General features: G+C 37.7%; 1 protein-coding gene across 7 annotated transcripts in view; it reads left to right on the top strand.

Moving 5' to 3' along the window:
- LOC126236972 (GMP synthase [glutamine-hydrolyzing]) overlaps positions 1–17,676 on the top strand; it is a 187,011-nt gene that overhangs the window by 131,556 nt on the left and 37,779 nt on the right. For all 7 annotated transcript variants that reach the window (XM_049946685.1, XM_049946686.1, XM_049946683.1 and 4 more), the window contains one exon: positions 10,435–10,560. In XM_049946685.1, the coding sequence (XP_049802642.1) occupies positions 10,435–10,560 (126 nt within the window). The remainder of the gene's footprint in view (positions 1–10,434; positions 10,561–17,676) is intronic.

Genomic DNA, 17,676 nt, shown 5'->3' with positions numbered 1-17,676 from the left:
GTAGTTGGAGCTAGACACGTGGTATATTCCATTTTGGAAATCATTAAAGAATTCAGTATTCTGAGATCCACAGTGTCAAGAATATGCCAAGAATACCAAATTTCAGACACTACCTCTCTTCACAGACTGTGCAATGACAACACATCACTTGACAACCAAGAGCAGCAGTGTTTGGTAGAGTTGTCAGTGCTAACAGACAAGCAACACTGCATGAAATAAACACAGAAATCAATATGAGACGTATGATGAATGTACCCATTAGGACAGTGCAGCAAAATTCGGTGTTAATGGGCTGTGGCAGCAGGTGGCAAACCCAAGTGCTTTTGCTAACAGCATAACATCACCTGCAGCACCTCTCCTGGGCTGATGACTATATCAGTTGTACCCTGGATGACTGGAAAACCATAGCCTGGTCAGATGAGACCGATTTCGGATGGTAAGAGCTGGACAATTAAGAGTGAATGATTTGACCACCCAGATTGCCCAACATGAATCCCATTGAACATTTATGGGACATAATCAAAGGGTCACTTTGTGCATAAAATCCTGCACCGGCAACACTTCTGGAGTTATGGACAGCTATAGAGGCAGCATGGCTCAATATTTCTGCAAGGAACTGCCAACAGCTTGTGGAGCCCATGCCACATCAAGTTGCTGCCTACGACTTGCATATCGTGGCCTTACACTGAGGTGATAAAGTTGTGTGATAGTGATATGCACATATACAGATGGCAGTAATATATATTAGGAGATATGCCGTGACTTTAGTCACCTCATTGTAACTCCACAACAGAATCTAGTTATGTATGTAGCATGATTTTCGTAAAAGATTACAATTGCCTCAGGAGTTAGTTTTCGAAAGAAGAGCCCTTGAACAATTCCTATGTATGCAGACATCTGACGGAATGGGACCCACTCATGGCTGTTACAGAGACTGGCATTTTTATTTTGATGTCAGTAACATAAACAGTCTAGGAATAGGGAAGGAATGTACTTTTTACAAATAAATTCTGAAAGTCTGCAGAGCATTCTTTTCACACATTTCTCTAGAGTACTGGTTCTCAAACATTTTTCTTCTGCCCTACCACCCCCTCCACAAGGAAAAATAGTGTCAGCCCCACCCCAGACCATTTTATTAAGAAAAAAGTAATTTTTTTTTTATGTTTTATTTGGCTTATCTGTTTCTCCAAATTCAATTTAAAAAGCTTTTATGCAACAGAAACCAAAACTACATGCATGACTATAATGAAAATAAAGAACAAAGGCAGGCTTTTCTCACTATTGGAAGTATTGGATTACCTGTGTCCTCCAACAGGACACTGAATCAGGGAACATGTTTAACATGCCATTTTACATATTGTTTTGCTACTGCTCTAATTTCTTTATGAATGCCTTCACTTTTTCATACCAAGATAGTACAGTTGCCTGATTACCTTGAAGTGAAGTGTTAAGAATATTTATTTTCTCAAAAATGTTATTGAGGTAAGCCATTTTCAGTAGAAAATCACCCTTGCTTGAAACACTCTGGCAGTGTGTGACTTTCCTCCTTTAAGAAATACAATACGTCAGTCCTCGCTTCAAACATATTTTTTAGTTCTTTATCAATTGAAAGCCATTGATTATTACTAATAACAGCAGTTTAGTTTGTTTAGCACCCAACTTCTCACATAATACTTTAAAATGCCTTAAATTTATAGATTTTGCCATTGTGATATTAAGTGTTTGGAGCACTTCGTGAATGATTGGGATAAGTTCTTTAGCAACCAGAGTCTGCTGATGTGTCAAACAGTGTGTCCATATTGAACTACAGCTTTAAGTTTCGTGTGTGATCCACCATGAAATCCGGTCATTGAATGTGCTCCATCTGTGCATACTTCAGTGCAGTTTCTTGACAAAAAATGCTTTGTCTTTGTGTTAATTCAGGTTGTTTGGTTTCAAGATGTCTGTCTAACTTGTTAGACTTTAGGCTATCAGCAGCTAAAATGGTTGAACAAATTACACACTGCAGATGTTCTTTAGACTGTAAGGGGGTGTCGAGATGGTTGAGCAAAAGCTTGCAGAGTGTGCGATAGTTAAGGATATAGTCACAGTTCAACCAACAACAGGCAATTCTGCCGATGGCCAGTGTCATCCAGCCACCCCAATCATTTCAGACAGCACTAAAAATATAACTGCAGTTTCATTGTCACTGACCGCGTCTGGCATAACACCGTCAGGTGAAATTGAGTACAGATCAATGGCACCTTGTTTGTTCGGAGGAAGAGATTAATATAATTGTTTGTTACTAAGAAATATTTTTTCCTCTTTTAGTATACCATGCACCCCTTGCATGCCATTCGCTCCCAACCCCACACCGTACCTCTGCAGGTTGTGCCCCACAGTTTGAGAGCCGCTGCTCTAGAGGAAATATGCTAACTGTTACAATCAAAGAAACTTATAAGGAAGAGACCAGTTTGGGTAATGGGACCTGTATGTGGGGAAGCATTATGATGGATGTAAGGGTGGAGTGCTGTCGTACTCTCTCATGTTGGCAGTCGATCCTTGTTCTGTACCATCAATTTACCAGTTGGACATAGACTGGGAGATTATGATTTTGAAAATGTTAGCTTTTATTAGTTTTATTTTCTCATTTTAGTTCTTGTGTGCAGGTGGAAAATGGTTTCTGTTGTTAGTCACCTGCAAAATCACATGCAATACTGATGACTTTTTCAGTGATAAAATCTTTTGTGGTGCGTGTTTGTAGAATCAGGCATTTGTGTAGTGTTCACATCTGTGTAGCATCATCATATATAAATATGGTGTGGTAGCCATATTGCAGCTGGCCAGTCATTAGCCATACTATGACATTTATGTTATTTAACACATTCTGTATGGCTCATGTAGATTTGTGTGTTTCCAGGTCCAACTGTGTGCGTTCAGTGCATGTATTCTGAGACCTGTTCATCATAGCAGTTACTGTTTCAATTTAACAAAGGTTATATATGAACTGTGGGTTCAGTGCAATGAACAACAGTATGAACTTATTTTTATCTTTTGTTTTACCACCAGCAATCAGTACCACACTATAGTCAGTATTGTAGTTGTTGCCTTGTGTGGTATGTCACGAAAACAGTTGTCAGAGAGAGAATGTCTTGCTGAACTGTTTGCGGACAATTGTTCTGATGTTCCAAGTGATTCGGATGGTGTTACTGGAAAAAAGGCTATAATCACCAAAGTGAGATAATTACGAACGATTGAGAGGACAAAGCTTCTGACAGTAGAAGATGGCTAAAGAAGGACAAGATCTTTATTTTGGAAATGTTTAGAGGAATTCCAGTTGTGAAAACCCTTCCCAGTGAAATCATTAGCATTATAAACGCTGTGGAATTATTTGTAGGGGATGAATTGTTCAGTCAGATGTCAACACAATCAAACTTGTATTATGAACAAAACATAAACCATTATAATGAATCTCCAGTCTCCCAAAGTTATGAATATCACTGCTGTTGAACTGAAGAATTTTCTGGGCATGATGATCTTAATGGAGCAAATAAAAAAGTACTATTTGACGGGCTATTTTTGGCAAGCTAATGAGCAGAAATCGATTTGAGCAGATATGGAAATCGTGGCATTTCAATGACAATTTATTACAGAGTGGTTAGAAAAACACTCTACAAAATTGAACCCGTGCTAAAGTATCTCCAAGATATATTTCAAACAGTATACAAACCTGAACAGGAGCTTCCTCTTGATGAAGCAATGACACCGCCGAGAGGGCAGCTTTGTTTCTGGACTCACAATACTGGAAACCTTATCTGACGTGATTTGCTTGTTTGTATCGTTGGCAAAAGTGTTAAGTGGATAAATATCCAGTCTAGAAATATACACTGTGGGAGGAAAAAGCTTCAAGATACTATTCTTTCTATACATTCACCTCACCTTGGCATGTGGCACCACGTTTTTCAAAACAATTATTACAACAGTACAGCTATTGCCCATACACTTCTAGAAAGGAAAACAAGAGTTTTTGGTAGAATTTGAATTAGTAGAGGTCTCCCTCAATGTCTACAAACAGAAGCAAAACCTCTAAAGAAAGGTGATACTACATTTCGAAGACAAGGTGACGTTTTCCTGCACGTATGGAAAGATAAAAGAGATGTGTGAATCATAACATTGTGATGTACAATAAATTTATGAAAGATCGGGACAGGGCTGATCAATATCTTTTGTATTGTGGGATAAAGCAGAAAACCAATAAATGGACAAAGAAAGTAGTTTTATATCTAATAAATTGTGCTTCGTTTAACATGTATAAAATGTACAGAAATTTAAACCCAGATATATGAAAAGAATATAAAACATTTCTGAAAAGAAGTTGCAAGACTCTGGACAAGTGATCAACAAGTTGATGCAGAAACTGTGGAGGAAAGAGAAGCACTTCAACATGCAAAGCAAGCACCTTTTAAGGATACACCGGGTCGATTGTCAGGGAACATGAATGTGCATACTGTTCGAATTATTGTGGGAAGTAGAAAAAAGAAATGTCTTGCATGACATTGCAGAGTTTTGCGCAGCGAACTGTGAAAGAAGTGGAACTAGATACTTCTGCCAATTTTGTAAAGTACTGTTACATAAAGGCATGTATTTCTAGAGGTATCACACCTTTCAAGAATATTAGATCATCAAAAAAACATGTCAGCCAAGTTTCATCAGCATCAGACACTGGCAAGTTTAGCTATGTTCAAATAAGAAAGGCACACTCATTTCACACGCGTCTTAACGAAAATTGCCAGGAACTGCAACAATAACCATGGCACGGCAGATGGTATGCAGTGTTTCAAGTCTGCCATTTCAGCACATGGATGCAAGAGCAACAGTCTCAATTTTGAATATTAAAGACCACTAATTTCACAGTATCTCACACTCACATATAAAGATGCTTAATCACTTCTTGTTTAACAGCATGGTAAAAAGATGACTGCTTAGACCGAAAACGAGAAATGATCAGATCTTTGTTTGTGGTCAGTGTCATATTTTTGGCACTCAGAGCCACAGAGACTAAGTATCACAACAACATGTGACTTTTCAAATGCACATTTTGGCTAGACATCCTCGGTGTTAACAATAAGCCCCATCCATGGAGAGCAGTTCTGATGTGTGGATTTCTCCCAGCTGAAAACATCCATCTCAAAAAATGGGAGGGGGAGGCAGTGATATCTGCTGAGCTGAAGCATATAGAGCATATATAGGATGCATTGGGAAAAGACATTGTGGCCAGTTAGCTGCCACCATATCCACTATTAACAGTTTTTTTTTTCAGAACTATTCTGATTAACATGTTTTGGATACTGTTGTATGCTAAATGTTTTGAATTTGAACTTTGCTTTTCTTTGTAACCGTTCATATGCACACCTCATGCCCACATTTCTTAATTATGTGGAACTTTTGCTTACTAGTGTACAAAACCTGTAATTGCTAAAGAAGATGAAGGAAATTGCACTAATGAGAGAAGATAGTAAAATGAAAAGTAAAAGATGTAAAATCAGGAAGAAATAGGGAAGACCTGTGAAAAGAGGAGGACTGTATCAGCCACTGGTTATAAGAACAGCTTTAATCTGAAACAAATTTAATTTTGGTCCAATTTGGTCTGAATTTCATTATATAGCCAACAGCTAGACTGTGAAAATGCTGTGTCCACCACATCTCGCCCCAGGAGGATCATTAGCATGTGGTTACCAAAATAGCAAAATAGGATAGCCTTAAAAGCAGAGTGAATCTGTCAATCAGCACATAAAACTTTCTCAAATAGCTCTGTTCCTAAGATATTATCCCAGAATGGCTAAGATCCATTTCAGAGGCTGATTTGGCATGCTGTTTTTAATTTATGAGGACTGTTATCCTAATTTGAATGATCCATGTGCAGCACGTAAATGATTGCAACCTAAAACTGTGTTCCATTCTTGGTGTCAGTCGCTTGTGATAAAGTGGAGAGTAAGTGATGGAGGTGTGAAGTCAGTTACTAGTTGTTACACCCTTCTGCTTAAGAGGTATCTACTTAAGAATCATATGGTGCATTCAAATGTGATTTTATTGTATTCTCTACAGATTTCTCTCTGCTGTAAATTTGAAACGTGTTCTCGAGATTCTACTGCAGGAGCCATTAAGGAACAACAGAATTTAGATTTTTATTCGTAACTTAAAAATCACTATTGAGATGGATAAATTTTTATTTACAAGTGATTAAAAATCTTAAAATTTTATCTTTCTTATTGAGAGATTAGACTAAAAAGTAGATTTAACAAGCACAGTAATTGCCTTCGTTGCAGGTATTTTGTTATCATTCCTGTTGCCAAGAACAACAGTGGGCTCAAATAATCCGGTGGACTTTTCAGCCATTAAAACATGGAAGTAACATAAATTTTGTTGGGCATGAATAATGTGACAATATGCAGTCCAATATGTACTTGAGTGCATTAGCCCACCAAAATAGTTTAAAAGCCTATGCACAACACCTTATTGGTTGAAGCAACAGTTTTGTTGTATCACAGGCAGGAGGGAAAGAGGAGAGAGAGAAATAAGAGCTGTGTTGCTTTATTGTTTTATGTAGAGAAAATGAGAAAAATGAAAGAAGAAAGAAGAGGAAGCAGAGGCAGAATGTAGTCCACTGACTGAAACATGACTATTTTTATTAAGTTTTTGATTTGGTAAGCAGCAGATGTGTTTAGAGTCCCCTTATTGCTGCTATTTTAGTTTGAGGCACATGATCGTCTTAACAATACCTCTTAACTGAAGACCTAAGTCCTGTTGACAGTGGGTGAGTAATGCAACAACACATTCGTCCACAACTTTGTTCGATTAATAATGGGTTACAATTTGTTGAATGTTTCTCTCATTACAGTTCATATATACTTCATTATTGATCTGTTTCTGTTGCTCAGTTATTTGAAATTGGATGTGTTAACAAAACTCACTCCTTTTTACATAATCCAGTGTTTGCATAATTCCAGACACTTTCCACTCTGTTTTTGCCTTCATAAAAAGTTCTTAGCAATTTTTGTTGGTGTTCTACAGTTTTTTCAATATGAGGATATGATTAACCTTACATAATTTGCTGATAGGTTTCATTTATCTATTGTGTGTGTTTCCTGATTTTGTGGTATTGATGTTTTTATATTTACTATTGATCATTACTTTATGAAGACGATTAAGAATGCATTCCTAGGTTTAGTGAAGCCCATACATTTCATTCCCACTCGATCACTGGCGTGTAAGAGCAAGTATTTTAGATTTCATTTCAATAGATGTAGATTTTGTTTCATGTCTGCTTAAAAATGATCCTTTATGCTGCTTGATTATTAGTTAGTTTAGGCTATAGTATGATGAGTTAGCAACTTAGACCATAGAGAGTGCACTGTGCTGGCTATAGTGTAGTGAAGAGTTTGATTTCCTTCAGAGATGGTGCAGAAAACCATGTGAAAAACCTATGCTATAAGTGGTTCCATATAATATGTTGAAGTAGCTTTCATCATTTTTTGCATGTGCAAGAAAGCACACTAGTAATAGAGGGATTGGGGAAAAGGAAACAAGAATGCAAGCCACTCATGTGTTGTAATTTACAACACTTAGCAAGTGCTTCTGACTACATTGAGTTGTGAAATTAGTGGCATGGGCTCTTACTCCTGAATCATGCCATCACTGATGAGATGATGATGATGATGATGATGATGATGATGATGATGATGATGATATCTGATGTAGTACAGTTACTAGTGTAGCCAAAAAATTATCTTTTGACAAAACTCAGAATTTAGCAGTAAGTAAAGTGAGTGCAGATGCTTTAGATACGTCAGAGATGCTTATGAATCATCATTTGTAGCAGCCACAATGTCACTAAAGCATGAAAACCTACAGCAAATTACTTGAAGTGTCTGAGATTCGCTTGTCCTCTGCTGAGATGTGAATTGGAATAATAATAAAAATAAAATAATAATAATAATAATAATAATCTTTCATACTACCACTCCACAATTCAGTCTTATTACCTATAATAAATGTGTTGCCTGTTACTTCTGGAGCCCAAATAATTCTTTGTAGGTATGTAATTTTATAGGTACTTCCTTTATCAGCATTAAACTGTTTCGTCACATTCAGTTATATCATTTGTATCCTAATACTTCAAAGCCATCCAGTTTTAATCGAAAAATGATAAAGCTCGTATTCAAAAGTTCACAGAGTTGTCTGCTCCAATGGCACATGCTTTTTGGAGAAATACAATCAATAATAGATAGCAGCAATGGAAATTACTAGATGGAATAATACTTAAAATAAAGGAAAGGCAACCACTCGCCTGTAGTTGACTGAAGTGTTGCACAAGCGCTCGTGTGTGTGTGTGTGTGTGTGTGTGTGTGTGTGCGTGCGTGCGTGCGTGCGTGCGCGCGCAGCAGTGCAAGGGAATGTTGTTTTGTACATTATGATGTTTGACACTTACCAGATTCGCAAAACTACGTAAGTAGTCAACAAAATTATTTGTAGCATTGATATTTCAATAATTTGCAAATCACTTAAATGTACTAGAAAATTAAATTATTAACATTGAGAGATTGTTTTCAAAAATATTTATCCGTATCTGAGCAGACATCTTGATTTCCACATGCCTCTCAAAAGAGATCTTAACATGGAGATCAAAAGCTTCTTTCGGAAGTCCAGAATGAGTTTTTCACTCTGCAGTGGTACGTGCCCTAATGTGAAATAGCCTGGCAGATTAAAAAGGTGTGCCATATTGGAACTTGAACATGGGAACTTTTTCACTCTGCAGTGGTACGTGCCCTAATGTGAAATAGCCTGGCAGATTAAAAAGGTGTGCCATATTGGAACTTGAACATGGGAACATGGGAACTTTCATGGGCAAGAGCTCTACCAGCTGAGCTACCTGAGCGCAACTCATGACCTGTCCTTCATGAGGATGGATCGTGAGTCGTGCTTGTGTAGCTCAGCTAGTAGAGCACTTGCCCATGAAAGGCAAATGTCCTGAGTTCAAGTCCTGGTCCGGCACACAGTTTCAGTTTGTCAGGAAGTTTCGTATCTTTCAGAATTGTTTATTTGTTCCGCATTAATAAAGTGACAAACCATTGATATGCATCATGTTCAGACAAGTAATGTGATATTGTTAACTTGCACAAACACTGAATAAAACACTAGCTCTATTCTTATTTTGATGGCAACATAAACACTATGGTCACTCCATATTGACAAGCAGTAACTTATAAAATTGTGTTTGCACCATCTGGAAAAGCGAGATTCTTAACCATGACAAATACAAAATACAGTGCTTGAAAAGAAGAGAACAGGAACCAGCCATTGTTGATAATGCTGTTTATTTGTACACATAGTGCCATTACCAATTTCAAACTGACAGGTTCGCCTTCAGTTGTTTGTTCACTTTTATGTTAGATTTGTCACGTTAAACATTACTTGTTGGCTGTTCTGTAACCCTTGTGACGAAAATTCCGTGGGTGAAGGTGTCTTACTGCAACATGAACATGATGTTGCACTCCACACACAAACATTACAGTCACCTATACTTAACAGATACACTTACCCACACAACTCTAATACTTCGCAGAGGAAAGGTGCCTGGGGGTTTGGCTAGACGGCTCCACCTCCCCCTTAGGATCTGCCAGCCATTCATGCCATACGACTTTACTTACTTACCACAGAAAGTGATTTGAAAAGTGGCTTATTTAACTGTAGCTGTAACTAATAACGAATGAAAACAGTGTAAACAGATCTCTTACATTGCTTTAATTTGTTACTAGGTATGATCACAATTAGCAGGACATTTCTCGTATTGTTTCTTTTTTGTATTGTTTTTTGGTATGGGGTGCCATCACTTCTATGAATTTTCATCACAAAGGGTGGAAAACAGCCAGAACATAATGTAAACATCAAATGTATTATGAACGTGAACAGCTCTCTGAAGATGGCCCTGTCAGTTCACAAACGGTAATGGTGCTATTTGTGTAAATAAATAGCATATTAACTTATTCATTCTTTGCTTCTTGGTAAAACAACATAATTATAAAAATGAAAAACACAATATTGTGTGTTTGGCAGAAATTATTTATTTATAATTTTTTTTTCATTTATAAATGAATAGCATTATTAACACTGACTGGTTGCGGTTTTCTCCATTTCAAAAATGTATTTTCTACATGGCTACTCTCTCAAACTGCAAATTTTTGACAAAAGTAGCACAAAATAAAATATTTGGTTGTGTGTATGTAAATATATTGTAGCATTCTGGTGAAAGTAATGTAAAAGCAAATATTGATTAGGAGAAAAGTGTGAAGATTATTTGATATGATTTTTCTATAATTTTTATGAATACGGTTGTTTTTTGTATTAATTTATAAATGCGAAAGTAAGGTTGCTTTTATTATTTTTTCTTTCTTTCAGAAACATGCTTTGCTCAATAGAGTTGAAAGTGTAACTAGTGATGATGAAAGATCTGAACTTTGTAAAGTTTCCAGTAAACAACATCTTGCTGCAACACTCTTACCGATCAGAAGTGTTGGAGTGCAGGTAGGTTAACATCTTCAAAAATTGTAAATTCAGTGAATTGAATATTTAATTTATGATGATAAATTTTTATTAGCTGCAGTATTGAGTACATCACCCACCCTTTAAAAAGTAATTGTATTAGTGTTGTTGTTGTTGTTGTTGTTGTTGTGGTCTTCAGTCCTGAGACTGGTTTGAAGCAGCTCTCCATGCTACTCTATCCTGTGCAACCTTCTTCATTTCCCAGTACCTATTGCAGCCTACATCCTTCTGAATCTGCTTAGTGTATTCATCTCTTGGTCTCCCTCTATGATTTTTACCCTCCACACTGCCCTCCAGTACTAAATTGGTAATCCCTTGATGCCTCAGAACATGTCCTACCTCCCCAATTCTATTCAGTACCTCCTCATTAGTTATGTGATCTGCCCATCTAATCTTCAGCATTCTTCTGTAGCACCACATTTCGAAAGCTTCTATTCTCTTCTTGTCTAAACTATTTATCGTCCATGTTTCACTTCCATACATGGCTACACTCCATACAAATACTTTCAGAAATGACTTCCTGACGCTTAAAGCAATACTCGATGTTAACAAATTTCTCTTCTTCAGAAACTTTCCTTGCCATTGCCAGTCTACATTTTATATCCTCTCTACTTCGACCATCATCAGTTATTTTGCTCCCCAAATAGCAAAACTCCTTTACTACTTTAAGTGTCTCATTTCCTAATCTAATTCCCTCAGCATCACCCGACTTAATTCGAATACATGCCATTATCCTCGTTTTGCTTTTGTTGATGTTCATCTTATATCCTCGTTTCAAGACACTGTCCATTCCGTTCAACTGCTCTTCCAAGTCTTTTGCTGTCTCTGACAGCATTACAATGTCGTCGGCGAACCTCAAAGTTTTTATTTCTTCTCCATGGATTTTAATACCTACTTCGAACTTTTCTTTTGTTTCCTTTACTGCTTGCTCAATATACAGATTGAATAACATCGGGGATACGCTACAACCCTGCCTCACTCCATTCCCAACCACTACTTCCCTTTCATGCCCATTGACTCTTATAACTGCCATCTGATTTCTGTACAAATTGTAAATAGCCTTTCGCTCCCTGTATTTTACCCTGCCACCTTCAGAATTTGAAAGAGAGTATTCCAGTCAACATTGACAAAAGCCTTCTCTAAGTCTACAAATGCTAGAAACGTAGGTTTGCCTTTCCTTAATCTTTCTTCTAAGATAAGTCGTAGGGTCAGTATTGCCTCAAGTGTTCCAACATTTCTACAGAAACCAAACTGATCTTTCCCGAGGTCAGCTTCTACCAGTTTTTCCATTCGTCTGTAAAGAATTCATGTTAGTATTTTGCAGCCGTGACTAATTAAACTGATAGTTCGGTAATTTTCACATCTGTCAACATCTGCTTTCTTTGGGATTGGAATTATTATATTCTTCTTGAAGTCTGAGGGAATTTTGCCTGTCTCATACGTCTTGCTCACCAAATGGTAGAGTTCTGTCAGGACTGGCTCTCCCAAGGCTGTCAGTAGTTCTAATGGAATGCTGTCTACTCCCGGGGCCTTGTTTTGACTCAGGTCTTTCAGTGCTCTGTCAAACTCTTCACACAGTATCGTATCTCCCATTTCATCTTCATTTACATCCTCTTCCATTTCCATAATATTGTCCTCAAGAACATCACCCCTGTATAGACCCTCTATATACTCCTTCCACCTTTCTGCTTTCCCTTCTTTACTTAGAACTGGGTTTCCATCTGAGCTCTTGATATTCATGCAAGTGGTTCACTTTTCTCCAAAGGTTTCTTTAATTTTCCTGTAGGCAGTATCTATCTTAACCCTCGTGAGATAAGCCTCTACATCCTTACATTTGTCCTCTAGCCATCCCTGCTTAGCCATTTTGCACTTCCTGTCGATCTCATTTTTGAGACGTTTGTATTCCTTTTTGCCTGTTTCACTTACTGCATTTTTGTATTTTCTTCTTTCCTCAATTAAATTCAGTATCTCTTTTGTTACCCAAGGATTTCTACTAGCTCTCGTCTTTTTACCTACTTGATCCTCTGCTGCCTTCACTATTTCATCCCTCAAAGCTACCCATTCTTCTTCTACTGTATTGGTTTCCCCCATTCCTGTCAATTGTTCCCTTATGCTCTCCCTGAAAATCTCTAAAACCTCTGCTTCTTTCAGTTTATCCAGGTCACATCTCCTTAAATTAGTGTAGATAGTGTTATTACTATAGTAATTGTTTGTATGAAAATGATTCCATTAGGAATCCGAAAAATGTGATGATGATTTGAAAGATAAGTGAGCGATTTTGCATTTGTTAGTAGTATGTATGATCTGATTTATGGCTGACAGATGGTGGAGGAATGCTTTTAATTTCTTAGTAATGAAGACCTAAAACACATGGGAATCCTCCACACGAATGACACTATCACTTTTATGACAGCCCTGTTATTCCAGTGAAGGTCAAACTTCATAACATATTTTGTTATGTTTCCATAAGGTGAAGCTCAACAGCCGTAAAGTATTTTATAATATGCATTTTAACCATCAACTGTTTATTTGTCCCATTAGTCATCTATCTGTTGTGGTTATTAACCATCATCCAGGATGTAAGGTACAACATATTAGTTAAAAGCATCACATATTCCTTTGAAGCTGAACGCTATTGAAATTATCCAGTGAAATTGCACAAACACCCAACGTAATTTGTCTTAGAATACTGCCAGTCATATCTCATGCCAAATAGACAGACATCACAGGAAAAACAAGATGAACACTTACTAATGGGACAAATAAACAGCTGATGATTAAAATGTATATTATAATCATAACATATTGACTGTATTTGATTTGTAACGAAGAAGCTTGCGCAGGATAGAGTAGCACAGAGAGCTGCATCAAACCAGGCTTAGGACTGAAGACCAAAACAGAAACGAGCAAATCACGCTTACCAAAGTTTCAATACTTTGTAGGTCATGTGTCTAACTGAATGAAATCATACAGTTTCTTGAATGTTGCTAAAAATTGCATTGACTTACTTTATGATGCTGTGAGATGAAATTAGATATGGTTAGTGATAGAAATTGGTGTGTACTGTGTTGAGTGCTTGGTATTAAAGATTTTTCATATCAGAAGCCTTCGAATTTTTATGAAATTAATGCATGAATTTTTTTATTGTTGCGAAAAAATGTCACATGTTAATTTCAGTGTCCTGATGTTCGGAAAAATACTTAAAAAATTATCTCTCTTATGTGTAGTCCATTAGCTTTGATTTAAGTATTTGTGCCATATATGGCATATATGCAGTTGCGGCTAACATTTTGTGGTACTAGTTTCAGGCTGGATGAGAAAACTCTTAAAGATATACAAGAAGATATAAACATACATTAGCAGAACTAAGTTTATTTTTTAAATAATTACAATTTATGTTGATTAATGTACATGTTTATCAGAAATCAAACAAAATTATTTATCATTTAGTCTATTCCTTATGAAATTTCATGAAACAGTTTATCTCCATATTCAAACATAAAGATGCACTGCACTTAAGACATGCTATGTAGGATTTTCCATTGCAATATGGATACTTGAATCAACCACGGTTTTCGAGCCAGACTGGCATCTGATCTATGCCCCCCCTGTTGTACCTGACACTGTGGAAGATCTGACACAGGACGTTCCTTCTTCTTACTGTCCAGCTGTTTTTGGGCTTCGTTGCTTGACCTACCTTGTTTCTTGGATAATGTTTTGCCCTTTTTGCAGAGGGCATCTGCATCTGCAACTGCTAACTTGAAATCCACTAGGGGCATGTAGTCTGTATTTCTCCTTCTCCATAGTAGCCAGCTGTTAACACAAGCTAGATCAGTTCGATGGAAGAATATTTCCAGGTACCATTTTTTGGATCTGATTTGAATTCTGTAATATCCAAGCATAGAATCTTAACAGATCGACACCAGCCATGTAGTCATTGTTGATCATCACAGAGTGCGGACAAGGTATCATTTTGTATTTCTTTTCCTTTCTGAAAAGCCTCTTATTTTTGCCTTCTGGCTTGGATCCAACATATGTGGACAAATTGTTGACTACTCTGTTGTCAAATCAGGATACTACTGGGACTTGTATACCATCTACTGTTGCTACCTTTTACTTCATGCTACCGTGGCCATTCTTCTTCATTCTTGCCTAGGAAAAATGCAACCAGGTACACAATTGGTACGGACTGTTCATTGTGAGTTTATTCCTTCCTTATGCAAATACACTTCCGACGGTATACTAGTGAACCAATTGTCAAAAAACAAACTTGTGGTTCACATGTTGTGGGACTGTTTGTGTGAGATGCACAACAACATTGCTCCTAGTTCTACAGCACCAGGTATTATAACATTATTCTGAGCTCCAGCAAAAATTTCGTAATCGTAGCTGAATCCTGACACCCCCACTAAGTACAAAAGCTTTGAACTCCCATTTATGTGGTTTACTAGGATTGTATTGTTATAGTGAAGATCTGCACTTCATTGGAATAATCTGTTCATTCACAGCTAAAAATTCCTCTTCTGGCACGGTACTTGTAACAGTCTTTCACGCAACTGATCTAGCAGTGGGTGAATTTTGAAAAGTTTGTCATGGTTGAGGTCACTATCAGGGACTAGATTACTGTTATCACAGAAGTGTATGAAGCATTTTATGTCTTCCCATCAGTTACAGCTCATTATGTCACCAGCAGGGTGGCCCAGATGTTGAGACCAGTAATACCCTATTGCTGGGAGTTGAATAATGGACATAAGCATGGTCGCACCAATAAATTGTTCCACTTCTTCTACATCAACATTTACACTTTTATTGGGTTGGCATTGTACAAAATACAAATTACTTTGTTTGGTTATGTAATGCAGTATGTCTTCAGTAAAGAAATACTGAAAATATTCCGCAGGAGTGTCAAGATCCAATATTCCCTCAGTAATATTAGTATTACCTGTGAATTTTGTCTTTTCTTCTTTTCTAATCCAGTGTTCTACTTTCCACTGTATTGTAGGTTTCTCCACCTTAGTAGGAAGTTTTGAAATCTGTTGCTTTGCTATAACCCTATCTGCAACACAATTATCATCAGGGTTAACTCAGCAGTAAGCCTCATCTCACTTGTAATCTTTTGACTCTGATTCCGATTCTGGGATCACAGTTCTTTTCTTTGTTATATTATAGCTCTTAGATCTGACACCATGATCATCACTATCTGACTGAACAAAGCACATCTTCATTTTGAAAATATTGTTCTGCAGAAAATGTTTCATCATTTGACATATCTGGGTCTTCACTAACATTTCCTCAATAACTCTTATTGTGGCAGAGTGAAAGTATTTTTACATTCATTGTACTAACACAGCTGAAAAGAAAAGATATATTTTAGTACGAAAGTTAGGTTATGATGAATGTTTTACTCTATGCCACCAATAATGCATTTGGGCCATATGTGTCACAAACAGATTTTTCAATATTATATGTATTCTAATTGACAGATATATAAACTTACATCTTTACAATTATCCACAGATGTCCTTTCTCCCCTAGAAATTATATAAACTCCGAACTCTCAAATACAACTACTTGTATAACCGAACTTGACGTAAACAGCTCGGAGCGCAAAGCAAAGATTCTTACTACATAGCTCATTACTCTCTCAACAGATAACTTTATGCATTTTCTTAAGAATAAAAATTAAAATTTTATGAGCTATATTCAGCCAGTACATTTTTAGCAAAATCACCTGAAAAAATTTCAAAGTTCGACTTCTTATATCTCGGAAACTAGATGTATGACAAATGTGAGACTTGGCTTGTAGTAACATAACAAAAGCTCTCAAACATAAAGTTTCATTTATGTATTACTTTCCAATACTGAATAAATTAAGTGCAAAGTTGAAGATTTTACTAAAAAGATAAAAACTGTCTAAACTTTACAAACTGGGCTCATTAGAAAGACCATGGTTTTAACTGCAAAATGCCGGCTGCTAGTGGCCTAGTGGTTCTAGGCGCTTCAGTCTGGAACCATGTGACCATTACGGTCGCAGGTTCGAATCCTGCCTCAGGCATGGATGTGTGTGATATCCTTAGCTTAGTTAGGTTTAAGTAGTTTGAAGTTCTAGGGGACTGATGACCTCAGATGTTAAGTCCCATAGTGCTCAGAGCCATCTGAACAATTTAACTGCTGCAACAAACGGTTGCATCATCAGGAAAGAGGGAAGGAGAGGGAAAGACGAAAGGATGTGGGTTTTAAGGGAGAGGGTAAGGAGTCATTCCAATCCCGGGAGCGGAAAGACTTACCTTAGGGGGAAAATAGGACAGGTATACACTCGCACACACACAAACACACACACACACACACACACACACACACACACACATCCATCCGCACATACACAGACACAAACAGAAATTTGTAAAGGCAAAGAGATTCGGCAGAGATGTCAGTCGAGGCGGAAGTACAGAGGCAAAGATGTTGAAAGACAGGTGAGGTATGACTGGCGGCAACTTGAAATTAGCGGAGGTTGAGGCCTGGCGGATAACGAGAGGAGAGGATATACTGAAGGGCAAGTTCCCATCTCCGGAGTTCTGACAGGTTGGTGTTAGTGGGAAGTATCCAGATAACCCGGACGGTGTAACACTGTGCCAAGATGTGCTGGCCGTGCACCAAGGCATGTTTAGCCACAGGGTGATCCTCATTACCAACAAACACTGTCTGCCTGTGTCCATTCATGCGAATGGACAGTTTGTTGCTGGTCATTCCCACATAGAAAGCTTCACAGTGTAGGCAGGTCAGTTGGTAGGTCACATGGGTGCTTTCACACGTGGCTCTGCCTTTGGTCGTGTACACCTTCCGGGTTACAGGACTGGACTAGGTGGTGGTGGGAGGGTGCATGGGACAGGTTTTACACCGGGGGTGGTTACAAGGGTAGGAGCCAGACGGTAGGGAAGGTGGTTTGGGGATATCATAGGGATGAACTAAGAGGTTATGAGGGTTAGGTGGATGGCGGAAAGACACTCTTGGTGGAGTGGGGAGGATTTCATGAAGGATGGATCTCATTTCAGGGCAGGATTTGAGGAAGTCGTATCCCTGCTGGAGAGCCACATTCAG

The sequence above is a fragment of the Schistocerca nitens genome, chromosome 2 (genome assembly GCF_023898315.1).
Source record: "Schistocerca nitens isolate TAMUIC-IGC-003100 chromosome 2, iqSchNite1.1, whole genome shotgun sequence".
In the NCBI taxonomy this organism is placed as follows: domain Eukaryota; kingdom Metazoa; phylum Arthropoda; class Insecta; order Orthoptera; family Acrididae; genus Schistocerca; species Schistocerca nitens.
Note: the sequence above shows the minus strand (reverse complement) of the source record. Positions and strands in the feature narration are given on the sequence as shown.